We start from the raw sequence: 18,105 nt of genomic DNA, 5'->3' as shown, positions 1-18,105 counted from the left end.
CCACCCGTGGACTGGGGAGATAAGAGCCAGTCACTTTGTTGTATACGTTCCCGGAGTCGGTCTAGTCACCCATAGCCTGGGAATTGTTTGCTAGGGAGGGAAGCATGGGGACACAGGAACTCGCTCCTATAGTTTAATTAATTTACAGTTTTACTTTTGAAGAAATAGCAAACTTTTCCCATTCAAGAAGGGCCCCGAAAGTTTAGGGTCGTAGGCCAGTGTCCGGAGGTGTCTCAAAAGAATTTGCAGTCTTGAACCCATCTTCAAGTGGAGGGGCGAAGCTTATTGTCATTTTAACTCCAGTTGGAGCGGGCTGAGTTCCAAAGGGATTCAGCAAAGAGCCAAGAGAAGGTCCCTTTCCCTCCTCTAAGATCCCCTTGAGATAATAACTGTGCTTCCTGGCGCTGCTCCTTCTCATTCTCTGTCGGTCTCCCCACACCTGTCCCCCCGGGGCAGCCTGGCCTTAGGGAGCCTCTCTCTGCTTAGCAGGGCCAGTGCCCTCTGCCTCTGCCCGCGCTTGCGGCCCCCGAGGGCGTGGGTGAGCGGGCATTTTATCATTGGCTCTTTCCTTTTGTCTCCCGTGGGTTTCGGACGTCTGCCCCGCTTTGGGAGGATTTTATCTACCTGGTGCCTAGAAATGAGCCCTCGGCGCTCCATTCCTTTTCAGGTCAAAGTGTTTAAAAAACGAGATTCTTTTTCCCATCCCGGTGGAGCGGTAGTCTGTCCCGCCTAGCGTTCAAACGCCGATTCAGCGATTCTGTCCAGGCCCCTCAGGTCTCTCTTAGCTGACATCTGTCATGATTACCGGCGACCGCCGGTTCCTTGGGAGAGTCTCCTGGGGGCCCACCCAGACTTACCTGAAAGGTGGGAGTAATCACAAAAAAGCTGACAAGACGTTCTGGATAGACTGGGAGAGGAGGGGGCCATGGGAGCGCCGTTCGAAAAGCTCCCCCTGGGATCTAGGACTCGTAGGTGGTGAAAAGGCGGAGCTCGCGGGCTGAGAGGCCGCCGGTGGAACCCTCCCCGACCCCAGAGGGCGCCGGTGGAACTCTCCCCCATCCCCAGAGGGCGCTGGTGGAACCCTCCCTGACCCCAGAGGGCGCCGGTGGAACTCTCCCCCATCCCCAGAGGGCGCTGGTGGAAAGACTCCCCGCTGAGAGGCCACCGGTGGAACCCTCCCCCACCCCCAGAGGCCGCCGGTGGAACCCTCCCCCACCCCCAGAGGGCGCTGGTGGAAAGATTCCCCGCTGAGAGGCCACCGGTGGAACCCTCCCCCACCCCCAGAGGGCGCTGGTGGAGTTGTCCCGGCCTCCCACGGGATCCTGCTCCACCTGCCCTCCTCCAAGTCCCCTGGGGGACCTCGAGATAAGGGCCCGGAGAAGGCCCTCAGCAGCCGGGCCCCCCTCCCCTTCACCTCCTGACCCTTTGCCCCCCCTCTCAGCACTCCGTCCTCCCTGAGCTGCCCCGCCCAGTGGTCTCTTCTCTGCCGCTGCTTTTCTCCCCGCAGGCTCTGCCTTAGGCCTTTTCTCTTGTCCCTCGCCTTCCTGCGGCCCTCCAGGCTTTCATGGCTCTGGGAAGTCGGACAGACTGCATCCCGAGGGAACTTCCGCAGGCCTTCCCTTCTCTCAGCCGCACTCCTTGCAGCGTTCTCCCAGCCCCCTCGCCCCCTCCCCCCTCTTCGCGTTCTCAGGTCTGCGCCGGCTCTGGTACGGAGGCTTCAGGGAGCTGCTCTTCCCCGCACCTGCCAGGGATGCTCCCCAGGCCCTCATCTCCTCCCCCTGCATCTAGCTGCGGGGGTCCACCCGCCCCAGCCCCCCCACTCCAGGCCCTCCCCCCCCCATCAGCCCCCGCGGCGATCTTCCTGGAGCCCAGGATCGCCTTCTGACCGCATAGAGACCCTGGTTGGTCCCCGCCGGGCCCTTTCCGGGTTTCTCAGCCAGCCCGGCTACACTGGCGAATCCGGGCACTTTGGCCTTTCCCCAGTGAGTGTCCCCCTTTCCACTTCCCGGTTTCCCGTCCTGCTTCCTGCCAGAAGCCTTTTCTGCGGGCCCTGACTTCCGGAACCTCGTACGCAGCTGTCTGCACGTGGTGGTGAAGAGCCGGTGGTCACAGCTGACCACTTGTTGCTGCGTACAATCACTTCCCTCGGCACCAGTTCACGTGGGCCTGGAGCCTTGGGGGGCGGGCGGTGACTCCGACCCGCGTCTGGGGAAGATGAGGGCGTGGCTGACGGCGGGGGAGGGGAAGCCTGGGAGCTGAGAGCTTGGTCAGTGAGTTAAACTTGCTGGGGGAGAAGGGAGTCCCGGACTGAGGAGTCCCCCTACTCCAGCTCCCCGTTATAACAGGTGGGGCCCCTCCCTCTGTATGAGGTCAGGGCGGGTCAGCCAGCGTCCATTGGCGCCCTACTGTGTGCCAGACTCGGGGCTAATCCTGGCAGCTACAAGAAATCCGCCCTCACCAGGAGCTTGCAGCTTCAAGGCAGTCAGCAGGGGGCGCTGAGGCTGAGGGGGGTGGGGAAGGCGTTGGGGGGAGGGCTCCAGGCTGGAGGGGCCGGCCCGCCTTCCCCTTGGAGGCTGGGGGCGGGGCTTTCTCTGAGACTAGGCTCCGCCTGGGGGCTGCCGGAGCCTCCCCAAGTCCTTCAGCCTGGTGGCTGTGGGGGACGGGCCTGGCTGAGTGCCCTCCGAGGGGCGCCAGAGGGCCGAGTGGTGACACCATGTTTGGATTCAAAGACGGGAGAATGGGGCTTTTGGCGGGGCCACTTGTCCCGCCCCCGGGAGCCCGGAGCCCCAGGACTCACCCTGGGGGGGAGCGGTCACGGGCGGGACCTTGGGGCTTTCTGGTTTGACCCTCACGGAAGGTGGTGAATCCCTTTGAGGAAACTGAGGCAGAGGGGGCGTGGCTTCCCGGGCCTATGGGGCGTCTGCGCGTGACGCTATGACCCACCGGGGGTAGTTCTCATTCCTCTGGTTCTGGGGCCCGCGGTGGGGGAGGGGGCGGTCAGGGGCTCTCTGCAGAGGTCCGGGGGTCAGGCCTCTTGCTCTCGGCTCCCGAGCTCTAGGCTGACAGTGATCCGAGGAAGGCTGGCCTCCCACTGGAGGGGGAAAAAGAGGGGTTACTGACTAAGGGGCCAGGTTTGGCCTTGGGATGGGACATTTGGGAGCATGGGTCTAGTGCGGTCCCCATAGTGACCACGAGGGGCGCAGCTTCCCCTTTTGTGTTGGCTCTAGAGAGGAGAGGGGCCCCCCCGCACCTGGAGTCTGGGAATCCGGGAGGCTGAGACTGGGGGGAGGCGTTGGCCGGGATCTTCTATGGCTTAGGTGGCGCTGTTGGCCTTCCCCAAGGCAGGGGAAGAATCGTGTTCCAGCCCGGGCCAAATGCGGCGGTACCAGCAGGGAGGGCGCTAGGAGAGGCTTCTGGGCTGCGCTCTGGCCCATGGCCCCCCAGTGGGGGGAGCAGGTGCCCAGTCAGTCTGCGTGGTGAGGAGATCCCCGGGAAGCAGCCGAGGGGAGATCCCCGCATTGAGGGGCTCTCGGAGGGGCTTCTGGGCTGCGCTCTCCATCTGCAGCCATCTTTGAGCCCGAGGCTCCCATTTTGGGGGGACCCACAGAGTTACAGGCCTTGGTGTGGTGAGCAGTGGGCGCTGCTGTTCTGGAACTTGCTGCTTTCTCCATAGTCCAGCCAAGGCTGGCACTGCCCAGAGTTCTGGGTTCGTATGTTGCTGAAGCCCTTGCGGCCATTTGGTGATGTGAGCGTCCCCTCTCCTAGTCAAGCAGTGATCCAGGAGGGGAAATGGGATCATAATGGGGACTTAGGAAGCCCCAGGAGGTCAGTATTGAGAGTGGAAGGAGTTGGTTCCAGTCACGAGGGATGGCCATAGATGGAGGGACCCGATAGCCAGCAGACACGTCACAGAATTGGAAAGAATGTGTGGGGAGAAAGGTGTAAAAAATCCGGAAGGGAAGGAGAGGATGAAAAGCTTTGAATGCCAGACAGCATTTTGTGTTCGTTCTGGAGGCAATGGAGAACCACCAGAAAAAATAAGGAAGTGACACGGTCAGACTTTTGTTTTAGGAAAATTAGTGGAGTAGAGAAATGCTTGGGAAAGGCAGAGCTAACTGCAGGCCGTGGCAGTAATCTAGGAGTGAATGAGGGCCTGTGCCAGGGTGGGTAGCAGAACCAGAGAGAAGTACTTTGGAGAGGCTGCCAAGGGGAAATCAGCAGGCCTTGGTAGCAGATTGTGAGAGATACAGAGAAATCTAGGGTGACTACTAGCTTAGATGGTGTTGCCCTCCACAGCTTTAGGGAAGGGGAGGGAGGGGGCAAAAGTCTGGGTAAAATGCTCAAAGCTGGGAGAGAACTGGAGAGCAATATCACTCATAAATATTGGTGCAAACATTTGAACTAAGATCTTAGACATTCCAGTTCTTTTTAGTATGGCTGAATTGGATTTATGCCAAAGACATGAGGATGTTTTAGTTTGATCTAATCAGAATAATTAATCACATTAATAATGAAAATCTATAAGAATTTATCAGAAATGTATCTTTCAACCAAATAGCACAAATGTTGAAAAATCTTTTAAAAAATAGTCATTGAAGGATCTTGTCTTAATTCAATCCACAGAATTCATTTATAGTTGAGAGCTAATTTCATTTAGGTGTGTATGTGTGTGTAGGCAATTTGGGGTTAAGGGACTTCTCTGGGTCACATAGTAAGTGTCAAGTGTCCAAGGCCAGATTTGAAGTCATATTCTTGGGTGCTCTATCTACCATACCACCCAGCTACCCCTGCCGATATGATTTGTAATGTAGAAACACTGGACAGTTTGCCAGGAGGACCTGATGGGAGGCAAAGACTGTACCTCATTTTCATTCTGATTTGACCTTCCATTAGAAATGTTGGCCATAGCAGGAAAGCATGCAAAATAAATTGAAGAAAGGAACATTGCTAAAATTGGCTTGGAAAGTAAGCCAGAACTTTGTGATACAGCAGTGGAAAGGAGATAATGACCAAGTTATTTTTTTCTTTTAGGTTCGAAAAAAAATACGGTTGAAAGCAAGGAATCGAGTCAAAAACCAGAACAGTCGTCCCGGGAGAGACTCCCAAGAGATGGTCTTTCTGGTTCCAGTTCGGAAGAGGCTTGGAAATATGAGTCCTGGATAAAGAAACAGCAGAAAAATCATGAGGAACATCCTCAGCAAGTAAAAGCTACTCAAAAGAAACCTTCCCAAAATGTCAGTGGTCATAAAGATAATGAAAGTGATAGAAGCATAGATGTGCAACCAGTCATATTGTCCCAAGAGAAAATATCAGTTGAAAAGGATTTCTGTAAATGTGATACACACAGAGAGAATTTTAGGCTGTATACACACTTGTTAAAATGCAACAAAATGTACCCCAAAAAGATATTTTCTATGTGTACCGAATGTGGGAAATCCTTCAGGTATAATTTGGCCCCTATTGAAAATCAGAGAATCTGTTCCAAAGCGAAAGAGTATAAATGTAATGAATGTGAGAAGGCCTTCTCTTGGAGATCACAACTTATTAAACATCAAGCAATTCATACTGGAGAGAAACCTTACGTATGTCCGGAATGTGGAAAGGCTTTCCGGCAGAGCTCCCACCTTACTCAACATAAGACAATTCACACTGGAGAGAAGCCTTATGAATGTGATGGCTGTGGGAAGACCTTCCGCCAGAGGAAGGGACTTACTGAACATCAGAAGATCCACACTGGAGAGAAACCCTATGAATGTAACGAATGCGGGAAGACCTTCCGCCAGAGGAAGGGACTTACTGAACACCAGAAGATCCACACTGGAGAGAAACCCTATGTCTGCAATGAGTGTGGGAAGGCCTTCAGTCAGAGGACAGATTTTATTCGTCACCAGAGGATTCATACCGGCGAGAAGCCCTACAAATGCAACGAATGTGGGAGGGCCTTCTCTCAGAGGAAGGGGCTTACCGAACATAACAAAATTCACACCGGATTGAGACCCTATGACTGTAAAGAGTGTGGAAGAGCCTTTGGTCAGAAGACGGATCTTATTCGACATCAGAGAATCCACACTGGAGAGAAGCCTTACAAATGCAATGAATGTGGAAAAGCCTTCTCCCAGAGGACTGGGCTTATTGATCATCAGAACATTCACACCGGAGAGAAGGTGTACAAGTGTGACGATTGTGGGAAGTCTTTCCGCCAGAACAGAGGACTCTCTGAACATCGGAAAATTCATAGTGGAAAGAAAGCGTACGAACAGAATTAATGTCGGAAATCAATGTTTACTCAGCGTTGGAAAATTCACACTGGAGAGATCGCTTATGAATGCAGAGGATTTATTCAAAACCAGAGAAAAGCCATAGAGATGCCATCATGTGGGGTGGCTTTCTTCTGGTCAAAATCGGAGACATCTGGTCAACATCTTCCCTTCCAGCCAAGCTGGATTCTTTATCGTCCCCCTAGCTAACATTCTGTCTCCCATTTCCATAGATTTGTGCACCCTCTAATGATTTCCCTCCTTGCTGCCCCTCTTAGTATCCCTACCTGCCTTTGGCTTGGTTCAAGTGTCATCTTATGCCAGAACCATTTCCTGATTTCCCCAGTTATTAGTCCCTGCCCTCCCCAAGAAATTTATTGTGTACTTTGTCCATATTTTAGACTTATTTAGCACATAGTGTTGTTTTCCAGTAGCAGGAAGCTCTTGCAAGGCAGGAATCATCTAAATCCTCAGGGCCTAGCAAGTTGCTTGGAAGATAGAAAGTGATAAATGTTGGATTGAATATTTGGGAGAAGGCTTTCCTCGAGGAAGAAACAGGATCACAATGAGTTCTTTGGGACCTCGGCAATCAAGACATCAACAAGTGGTCATCCCGTTTTCACTTAACCTATAAGAAGTTGGGGACCTGGCCCCTGTCGTGACAGTTCATTCCACTTTTTAGCAAGTTTTTTCTGACATCAACTTTCCTTCTCTGACTCCTGGTTCTATCTCTGAGGTCAAACAGAAATCAAATCTTTCCTCCACATGATAGTTCTTCAAGTACATGAAGACCCCTCTCATACCTCCCTCTTCCCTCTCAGTCTTCTCTTCTCCAAACCAAATACCCACTCCCTTCAGCTAATCTTCCTAGGACATAGACTCTAGCCTTTTATCATCCAGTTTGTCCTCCTCTGGAGGATGAATGGTCTATTCTAGTCCAGAATTTCCCCAGGAATCAAAGTCAAGTCCTCTGGCCTATAGTTTGTGGATTCTGTTTTCTTCCCTCATTTGCCTATCAGGACATCTAAACCCGCTACTCCAGATGTGCGCCGATTAAGGCAGAGCACAGTGGAGCGGGCATTTCTCCCATTCTGGGAAGCTAGGTCTCTGAAAGAGGCCACCGATTCCTGAGTTTGTAGTTCCCTGAAGTTCCCGATAGTTTTTCCTAACTGTTCTCTTGCTGTGACTCCCCAACTTGTACTTGTGAAGTTACTTTTTTAGTATCCAAGTGAAAGATTTTATAGTGATCTCTATTGAATTTGATCTTAGTAGATTGTCTAGTGCTCTAGCCTGCCAGGATCTTTTGGAATCTTGACTCTCTTGTCCACTGTATCATACTAATTATCCCTCCCAACTTGGGATCATTAACAAACCATCTTTGCCTACATTCACATCATTGATCAACATGTTAAATAGCACAGGGCCAAGCATGGATCCTTATGGCACTCCATCCGAGACCTCCTCTCATGCTAACACCGCCACCAACCACTCAAGTCCATCCGACCAGCTCTTATCCCGTGTGATTGTATTACTGTGTGATGAATATCTCTCTGTAAGCTTCATAAGAATTTACTGGAATCTTTTATCAAAAGTCTTGCTGAAATCTAATTGAACTCTATCCACAGCATCCTCCTGCTCTGCTAGTTCATTCGTCTCCATCCCCTGTCAGAAATGGGAATCGTCTGGTACGATGTATTCTTGATGGAGCTCTTGGTGATCACTTTTCACTTTCTAGATGTTTGTCATTTAATGGGTGTTCTATCCAAGAATTTCCCCAGGGACTGAAGTCAGGCTCTCTGCTCTATCATTTGTGGATTCTTGGGCTCCCTTCTGCTGCTTTCTGTTTTCCGTGAGTGCAGACCAGTGGCCGGCCCATCTGTGGAACAAATGTCTCCAGAGCGAACATCTCTGGGAAGACCTTGAGAATTCTGGAATTCAGCTTTCTGCTGGCTGCTCTGAAGGAAGTAGTTGCCCCCAATTGCACCATTTATCCCATAAAATGGACACCCAAACTCCCAGTCCCTAGGAGAATACTGCAGCTGAAGTGACGAGGACGCCCTGCCTGGCTGGCCAAGAGACTCAGAATAATTCGGAGATGAAATGGAAATAGCTGTTTCACTCGTCTAAGAAAGTTGTGTCTTTTCAGTGAAGTGTAAGTGTTGTTCCTTTGTGAATGCTTGCCTTTTAATCTGTTATCTGGAGCAGTTTCTGTGGTAGAGGAAATAAAAAGCTGTCCTGTACAGCATGCCCATTGTGTACATTGAGTCCTTTGTGGGGGAGAGTGTAGACAGAAGCTGCACCCCAGCTTGGAGTTTTTCTGGGAGTGGAAATAATGAACCAGGAAAGGAGAGATTCCTGATTCCTCTCACTGCGGAGTGAGGGGGCCCTCAGCCCGGTATCCCTTCTATAATTTCCTCAGAAATGAGCCTTCTAGGACCCAAGCTCTTCTCTTCCTGTCCCCACTCCCCCTAGCCAGTGCCGTTAATGGGGTGATGCTCCCCCTCGTGTAACTGCTGTCTGGGGGCAACATGGTGACCCCCTGCCATCCCCATGGCCAGTCCATGACCTCAGGCCTCTGCCACTTGTATGGCACGGGTGACCCCAGCCACCTGGGGTGCTCGGGCCCAACGTCCCCCCACCTGCCATGTGTAGAGCAGTCACCTCTCCCCCCGAGCAGACCATCCAGCCCAATCCCCTTGTCCTGTAGGTGAAGAAAAGGGAGCACAGGTTGGCTCTGTGGTGAGCAAGGGAGGGGAGTGGGCCATGGCTGGTGATGCTGGCCCAGACCTAGGTGGGCACTTCCTCCTCCCCTTCAGCCTCAGAGACCAGCTAGCTCCTCCATCACCCCAAGGCTCGCAGAGTGAGGCAGGTGGATGGGGACTTCAGCAGCTTGGGGGGCTGTCCCCACTTCACACTGAGGAAAGTGTGTAGGAGGAAGGTCCCAAGGCAGAGAAGCTTCGGGGGGTGTCTGACGACTCTGGGCGGGCCAGCTCACGGAACAACCTTCAGCGAGACTTGGGGAGTTCTGCCAGGGCTGGACTTAGCTTGTCACAAATCCCCTTCTCCCTCCCCCATTACAGAAACCCTAAGTGGCCAAACCCTAAGGGGACAAGCTCAAATGTAGCCTTGACTCGAACAGGTCAGTCACAGACTGGGAAGGGGAAAATGGGAGCCCCCACCCAGGCTAGTTCTGGGAATCAGAGGAGGTGCTTGTAAGAACCGGCGGGAAGGCCAGGACGCCTCCGCTGCTCTCATTGTCCGTTAGAGGAGACTTAGTCGGCCCCACAGACTCAGCGGGGAGTTGTGGCAGCCGATGGCCCACCCGAGCCCGAACGGGACAGCAGCGTCTCCACCTGGCCTCCCGGAGCCCGCATCCCCCCCTGCTGCTTCCATTTGTTCTGGGGGATTCCTCTGAGGGCTGCGGTTTAAGGCTCGGGGGCCACAGCTGTCCGCGTTTATCCCTCGGCGTTTCCCCAGCGTAGAAGCACTTGCTGTGGGGAGCCTGGGAGAGAAGACCGGCCTCGTGGCTGGGCTGGCCCAGGGATGTCTATCTGCCTGAGCTGGGAGGACCACAGGGGGCCGGGATGCAGGCTGGGGAGGGAAGGGTCAGAGGATGCCGGAGGTTCATGGAGATCTGGGCCCTGGAGGAGTTGGCCCCTGAGCAGTGGCAAAGGGATCTGGCCCAGCAAGGGAGCTTTAAATAGTAAACAGATAAAAAAAAAAAGAGAGAACCCTACAGAGAGGGGAAGAGAAGGGCTGCCATGTCTCCAGGGCCCGAGAGCGGGAGGGGCGCGGCCCTCAGTGGGGAGGGGAGCAAGCCCCGCAGCTGGCACTGCCCCACATGCGTGCCCCCGCCCCTGCTCTCTGGAAGACCATTTGGGTGAGGGGGCTGCCCAGGCTCATCTAACTGCCCATGTCTGGGGGCCGTCCTAGCCTGTGCCAAAGCGGGGTGCCCTGGCCCCGTGATTAATGGCCAGCAGCCCGGGGCGGCTCATGAGCAGGAGAATTGGGGGTGCAGACCCACAGGCTTCTCAGCCCCCTTGGGGCCCAAGCAGGGCGCAGCTCAGGCTGCCTTTTGTCCTCTGGGTCCTGGAAGCTTCGTATCCCCCTTCCTTTTGTTTCCCATCTCAGATGCCCCCCCACCTCACACTGTTCCACAGCCTCAGTCTCTGCTCCTTTTGCAAGGATGGCCTAAAAGTTCCCGGTGGCTCGTCCTCCCTGGAGCACTCTGCTCCCTCCCCCAGCTGGTTATCGCACTGCAAAGTGCGCCTTGTTCCGGAAGCCCAGAGTTGGGGCTTCGTCCTGGGACCTTCGAAGCTCTGCAGGTTCTCAGCTCCTTCCTCACTCCTCCCCATGCCCTCCCCATGTCCCCGGCCCATCCCGAGCTCTCCTGCCCACACCCCTCGGAGTCACCCCGGCCCTGCTGCCAGCCAAGGGTCATCAAAGCTCCAGCAGAAAATTCCCCCGTGATTCCTCACCCAACACTAGGAGAAAGCCCCTCCTGGAGGGCAGCCCTTGCAAGCCCCTAATAGAGGGTTAAAAGTGGCGGGAGGATGTTTCTAGGCTGTGCCCCTGGCAGTGCCAATTCCTTCCCGACTCCATCTGCCGAGGAGCAAGGAGCCTGCTGAGAGTGGCCCAACTCCTCCCCTGCACCCTTCGTGGGGTGGATGAACCACTTCCAGAGGCGGAACCCCCGAGGGTTGCAGCTGGCTCCAGGAAAGGAGAAGGCCAGACGCGGAGCCTGCTAAGGCCTTTCCACTCCAAATGCAGGCTCTCCGGAGTCCTGAATCACCAGACCTGAGGTTCCCCAAAAGCCCCAGACAAAACCCCGGGCTTGGCGCTCATCTGGGGGCTGTGAGCAGAAAGTCCTTGGCCGAGGTCGGACTTGGCAAGCAATAAATACCATAATTTATTCAGCCATTGATGCCAGTGGGCATCCACTCAGTTTCCTGTTTTCTTGCCACTACAAGGAGGGCTGCCACAAACATTTTTGCACATCTGGGTCCCTTTCTCTCTTTTAAGATCTCTTTGGGATATAATCCCAGTAGAAACATTGTTGGATCAAAGGTTATGCAGTTTGATAACTTAAAAAAAAATAATTATTACTTTATATTGACAGAATCCATGCCAGGGTAATTTTTTTTTACAACATTATCCCTTGCACTCGCTTCTGTTCCGATTTTTCCCCTCCCTCCCTCTACCCCCTCTCCTAGATGGCAAGCAGTTTTATATATGTTAGATATGTTGTAGTATATCTTAGATACAATATATGTGTGCAGGACTGAACAGTTCTCTTGTTGCACAGGGAGAATTGGATTCAGAAGGTAAAAATAACCCGGGAAGAAAAACAAAAATGCAAACAGTTTATATTCATTTCCCAGTGTTCGTTCTTTGGGTGTAGCTGTTTCTGTCCATCATTTATCAATTGAAACTGAGTTAGATCTCTTTGTAGAAGAGGTCCACTTCCGTCACATTACATCCTCACACAGTATTGTTGTTGAAGTATCTAATGATCTCCTGGTTCTGCTCATTTCACTTAGCATCAGTTCATGTAAGTCTCTCCAAGCCTCTCTGTATTCATCCTGCTGGTCATTCCTTACAGAACAATAATATTCCATAACGTTCATATACCACAATTTACTCAACCATTCTCCAATTGATGGGCATCCTTTCATTTTCCAGTTTCTAGCCACTACAAACAGGGCTGCCACAAACATTTTGGCACATACAGGTCCCTTTCCCTTTTTTAGTATCTCTTTGGGGTATAAGCCCAGTAGAAACACTGCTGGATCAAAGGATATGCACAGTTTGCTAATTTTTTGGGCATAATTCCAGATTGCTCTCCAGAATGGCTGGATTCGTTCACAACTCCACCAACAATGCATCAGTGTCCCCATTTTCCCGCATCCCCTCCAACATTCATCATTATTTTTTCCTGTCATCTTAGCCAATCTGACAGGTGTGTAGTGGTATCTCAGAGTTGTCTTAATTTGCATTTCTCTGATTAATAGTGATTTGGAACACTCTTTCATATGAGTGGTAATAGTTTCAATTTCATCATCTGAAAATTGTCTGTTCATATCCTTTGACCATTTATCAATTGGAGAGTGGCTTGTATTCTTATAAATTAGAGTCAATTCTCTATATATTTTGGAAATGAGGCCTTTATCAGAACCTTTGACTGTAAAAATGTTTTCCCAGTTTGTTGCTTCCCTTCTAATTTTATTTGCATTTGTTTTGTTTTTACAAAGGCTTTTTAATTTGATATAATCAAAATTTTCTATTTTGTGATCAGTAATGGTCTCTAGTTCATCTTTGGTCACAAATTGCTTTCTCCTCCACAAGTCTGAGAAGTAAACTATCCTATGTTCCTCTAATTTATTTGTAATTTCATTCTTTATGCTTAAATCATAGACCCATTTTGATCTTATCTTGTTATACAGTGTTAAATGTGGGTCCATGCCTAATTTCTGCCATATTAATTTCCAGTTTTTATCAAATAATGAATTCTTATCCCAAAAGTTGGGATCTTTGGGTTTGTCAAACACTAGATTGCTATAGTTATTGACTATTTTTTCTTGTGAACCTAACCTATTCTACTGATCAACTAATCTATTTCTTAGCCAATACCAAATGGTTTTGGTGACTGCTGCTTTATAACACAGTTTTAGATCAGGTACATCTAGGCCACCTTCGTTTGATTTTTTTTCCCATTAATTCCCTTGAGATTCTGGACCTTTTGTTCTTCCATATGAATTTTGTTATTATTTTTTCTATGTCATTAAAATATTTTCTTGGGAGTCTGATTGGTATAGCACTAAATAAATAGATTAGTTTAGGGAGTATTGCCATCTTTATTATATTGGCTCATCCAAGGTGGCTTGAATTTTTAAAGCTCTTTACCAATGCTGATCCCACAACAACCCTTGGGGGGTAAGTACTTTCTTTATTCCCAGTTCACAGTCGTTGGACTCTTCATGATGACCCCATCTGAGGTTTTCTCGGCAGAGACACCACTGGAGGGGTTGGTCATGTCCTTCTCCATCTCATTTGACAGATAAGTAAACTGAGGCAAACTGGGCTAAGTCACCCCTGGCCAGTGTCTGAGGCAGGATTTGAACTCGTGAAGGGAGCTTTCCTGAATCCCAATCAATGCTCTGGGCATTCTGACATTACTCGCCTGTAAGCCCATTTTGTAGATGAGAAGGCTGAAGCAAACAAGTGGACCGGCCCCCAGCCACTGTGTTTGAGGCAGGGTTGTCCCTCCCTGGCTGGTGCCCTTAGTCCTCCCATAACCCATCATGGCTCCATTCAATAACTTTGACTTTATGACTTCTGGGACCGAACAGAAGCCTCTGTTCTAGAAACATCTAGAATCCCTTAGGAGCTGCCTCTCACTTTTGTTGACAGCCTTGTTGTCATGGACTTCTCGCTTCTCACTGGCTGCCCAAACCAACCCCCCACCCCCACCCCCGCCCTGCCTTTACCTGTCTTGCCCAGGCCATATGATCTTCCTCTTCAGTTCTGAGCTCAGAAATCCCTCAGCTCAAGTGCCTTTCCCATCCCCCAAACTGCTATGGACGGTCACCCCAAGTCAACGTCTGCTTTTAATACAACTCTCTGAGTCGTCCCTGGCAGGACCATAAGCCCCTCAAAGGAGGGAACATTTCTTGGGTATGCCCAGGGACTGCCATACGCCAGACTTGCTTCATGAATGCTTATTGACTGATTGACCCTATTCCTTCTTTGCTCCCACCTCTTCCTCCAAATTTGATTAATACAAAAAGTGTGTGGCCTTGGATTTCCTTAAAAGTCTCTACTCATTCTCAGCCATTATTCTTTTTTATTTTTTTAATAATAGCTTTTTATTTTCAAAATACATGCAATGATAGTTTTCAACATTCACTCTTTGTGTTCCAAATTTTTCTCCTCCTCTTTCTCCCAACCACTCCCTTAGACAGCAAATAATCTAATATAACATAAACATTTTATTAAGTTTTATTTTCAAAACATATGCATGGATAATTTTTCAACATTGACCCTTGCAAAACCTTGTGTTCCAAATTTCCCCCTCCTTCTCCCTACCCCCTGCCCTAGATGGCAGGTAATTCAATATATAACATAAACATGTACTTTTTTTAATAAACATAACTTCTGAGTTCAGTGAATTAGAGTTTAGAAATTGGAAAAAATGAATAAGATCCAGTAGTTTAATTCAAAGTTGGGATTTAATAATAAATGAAGGCCTGGGAACACTTTTGCTTCTGTCATCTATGAATTAGACCCACACACTATTTTTCCAACTTGACCAATGAGCCAGTGAATGAGGGGAATCAGGGGAAGCCAGGTTTCAGTGATTGCCAGGAGATAAAAAGTGAGGGAGGAAACAAATTAGGATAAAGGGGGGTTTGTTTCCTAAAGAACAGGCATTCCAGAGGGTGCAGATCAAGTAGTGGATGGCATTCAGTTGGCTCTTTGGGGTGGCAGGATTGAGGTGGGTGGGAATAGGAGAGGAATTGATTTCCTTTCAGCAACAGTCCTAGAAGTATAGTTATGAAGTTCAAGGGAACAACATTTCTTAGTTCTCATTGGACATTGCCATGTTGCTTTCTAAAGAAATGGCCCCAATCCCAGCTTGTCTGCTTTCTACAGCCTGGCTAACATTTCTTTTTGATTTTTAACTGACTGACAATTGAATGGCTGGTAAGTGCTGCCTCGGAGCTGTTTTCATTTGGACCTCAATGAATGCTAGAATTTTGGAATATTGGAAAAATCACTTTTCAGTGATTTGTTGAAAACTGCCTGTTCACATTTAGTGACCATTTCACATTTAGGAAGTTGATTTTACTGCCCATTACTTGTAAATTATGTTTATATGATTTATAGCAGAAATATTTTCAGGAAAAATTATTTCCTAATCAATTTTATTCCTTTCCTTTTTTGGAACAGATTTTTTAAAGAGGGAAAACTCATATCATTCTGTTTTGTTTCCTCTAGGTTCCGTCTATTTTGTGAATAGATTAAAAATTCTCTGAAAACATTTGATTACATTTTCTTTGCTGTGAACTTAATCATTATAAGAAAAAATGAATATTTCAGCAGAGAAAAGAGCTTTGAGTCCTTATAGGTTTGTATTTTGTCTGTGCCAGTCAGTAAACATTTATTAGGCTGAATATACAAAAAGATGAAAAAGACAATTCCTGTCTTCGGGACAGCTTACAATCTAAGAGGGAAGATAGCGAGCAAACACATCTATATGGACAATATACATCCCAGAAAATAGGAAACAATTAATAGAGAGAAGGCACTAATATTAAGAAGTTGACAAATGCTTCCTGTAGAATACGGGATTTTATTTGGGACTTGACTTAAAGAAAGTCAGGGCAATCAGTAGGCAGAGCTAAGAAGGGAGAATTCCAGATCTCAGGATGGCCAGAGAAAATGTCTGCACATGGAATGTCTTGTTTGGGGAACAACCAGTGAGCCCTATGACTGGACTGAAGAGGATGGGGTGAGGAGCAGGGAATTAGAAAGGTGGGAGGGGAAAGGTCAGGAAGAACTCTGACCTTGCCTCATATTTTATGGGAAAAAAAATGACATTAACAAGAGCTCTCTATTCTCCTTGCTTCCTCATGTCATCTAAATGCTTTGGGCTACTATGGCATCCTTCATGCTTATCTCACATGAAGAGACGGTCTTATTCCTTAGTCAGGCCAACTCCTCCACCTGTACAAGTGATCTCATTGATCCATCCCGTTTCTTCTAACAAATTTATCCTCTGTCCTCCCCACTCTCTTATTTTTCATCTCTCCCTCTATTTTCTACTTCCTACAAACATGCCCATGTTTCCCTAATCCTCCAAAACTCTTCCCTTGAGCCTTCCATCCTTACTAACACCTTATATCTCCTATGTTCTTTGCAACTAAACTTCTCCAAAGAGCCTGTCTACAATAGGTGTCTCCACTTCCTCTCCTTTCATTCTCTTCTTAATCCCTTATAGTCTGACTTTTCACCTCATAGGTCCATCCAAAATACTCTGAATTGTTTAGTCACCAGTGAGCCCCAAAGCCATTTTCATCAATCAGGGGAGCCATTTCCTCCTCTCTGAGCCACTGTCCAATGCCAATGGCACACATCCCTCTAGGGAAATCAAATGGCTGAACAGATAAAGACATCAGGAGAAGCCTGGTGCAGGTGACAATCAAATAGCTCTGACTGAGTTGAGGCTGGGGCTGCTGGCTCCTTATAGGGGAAGTAGCTTACCTTTCCATTAATGCCATTTAGCCTGATCCTTCTAGGGCTCCCCCCTTTAGGAGTGCACTTTGCAGAAGGAAATCCACCATAGGAAGAAATCTTCTCTTGCAGATAGCCATCACACATTCCCATGACATTTTCCAGATTTCTGAAGCATTTTTTCCTTTTAAGCTATATAGCCCCACTCTAGACAAGAAGCCTAAAGCTCAAGAAAGATTGTGCAGCTAGTCAATATGAGAGCCAAGACTGATTCTCAAGTTTTCTAACCTTAGATCTCCAGCTGCCTTTTAATTATTATTTTTTGAAACTAACACTTCCTCTTTAGCTTGCCAGCTTTAACCATCAGTAGAATTAATCCCATGAGAAGCCAGGTAAAGGAGAGGAAAAAGCCTGTGCTGTTCATTTTTATGACTGACCCAGAGCAGGACCCTGGACAGCTCCCCTTCCTTTGACTATAGTTGAAGGAGACAAGAGATTCATTCCATCTTTGTGCTGGCTGGAGGCCGAAGAAAGCAGAGGCAGAAGCAAAGGACAAAACTGCAAGAGCTCTTGGAACCAAGCAGAGAGTAGGCCTCAACTAACTGGGCTATTTTGGAAGGAGAAAATAAACGTTTGTATTTTTACCACCTGGCTGCGTTCTGGGGTAATTATTGATCTGAACTAATACTAAAGCTGCCTCCAAGAAAACCTCCCCTGACAAACCTGTTCTCTCCCCTAGAGAGAACTATTCTACTTATTTCAAAGAAGAGAAAAGAACACCACAATTAGGTGGCTCCCTTCTGGGAGGACAGGAATAAGAAGTGCACAAGGTGTGAGATTAGACGGACTGTGCCCTAGACTGGTGGCTGGAGCCTGGGGCATGGGTGTCCCTTCATATGGACACAGAGGTAGCTTGCAGGGGTGTCTCCCAGCAGAGGCGGCACTGGGCTTGGACTCAGGAAGGGCTTGCTTCTACTTCCCCTTTGACACTTGGTACTTGAATGACCTGGCCCAAGTCATTTTATGTAAGTAATGTAAGTGGGCCATGTGCATTCTGCAAGGGGCTGGGCCGGCTGAACTCAGGATACCATACACTCCGTACCCAGCTCCCCTTTGATGGGTGTTTGAACTCATTGCTGGACTTGCTGGGGATCTGATGAGCTCGACTCTTTTGTCTTTTCAGACCCATAAGGGCGGCTTGCCGGGGCCTTGGAGGGATTTTTCTAGTGCTAGACAGCACACAAGCCTCCACACAGCACGTGTGCTTTCGGCTCTGATTACCAGTTGAAACCCATTTGACTAGCTAGACTCAGTTTTTAAAAGGCAGAATTTAATAATGCGTGACAGGCAGCCCCGGGGCAGCTAGGTGGCCCAGTGGATAGAGCACTGGCGTTGGAGTCAGGAAGACCCAAGTGCAAATTCAGCCTCAGACACTTACTAAGTTTGTGACAGTTTCATCATCTGTAAAATGACAAAGATGGTGGGAGTGACATCATGATAATGGTGGTGAGGGAGATAATGGTGATAGTTGCCATGGTGATGGTAACAAAGATGGCGGTGGTGATGGTGGTGATGTCATGAGGATGGTGATGGTGATAATGGTGATAGTTACCAT

General features: G+C 49.1%; 2 protein-coding genes across 3 annotated transcripts in view; both read left to right on the top strand.

Annotated features, from left to right (window-relative positions):
• The window catches only part of LOC127545869 (zinc finger protein 501-like), a 38,435-nt gene extending 29,933 nt beyond the window's left edge, over positions 1 to 8,502 (top strand). Inside the window, exon 5 of the mRNA XM_051973372.1 lies at positions 5,032 to 8,502. Coding sequence (XP_051829332.1) covers positions 5,032 to 6,266 — 1,235 coding nt within the window. The 3' untranslated portion in view covers positions 6,267 to 8,502. The remainder of the gene's footprint in view (positions 1 to 5,031) is intronic.
• LOC127545847 (zinc finger protein 420-like) overlaps positions 1 to 18,105 on the top strand; it is a 330,731-nt gene that overhangs the window by 283,317 nt on the left and 29,309 nt on the right. The gene's annotated exons all lie outside the window — the stretch shown is intronic.

The sequence above is a fragment of the Antechinus flavipes genome, chromosome 1 (assembly GCF_016432865.1).
Source record: "Antechinus flavipes isolate AdamAnt ecotype Samford, QLD, Australia chromosome 1, AdamAnt_v2, whole genome shotgun sequence".
Classification (NCBI taxonomy): Eukaryota; Metazoa; Chordata; class Mammalia; order Dasyuromorphia; family Dasyuridae; genus Antechinus; species Antechinus flavipes.
Note: the sequence above shows the minus strand (reverse complement) of the source record. Positions and strands in the feature narration are given on the sequence as shown.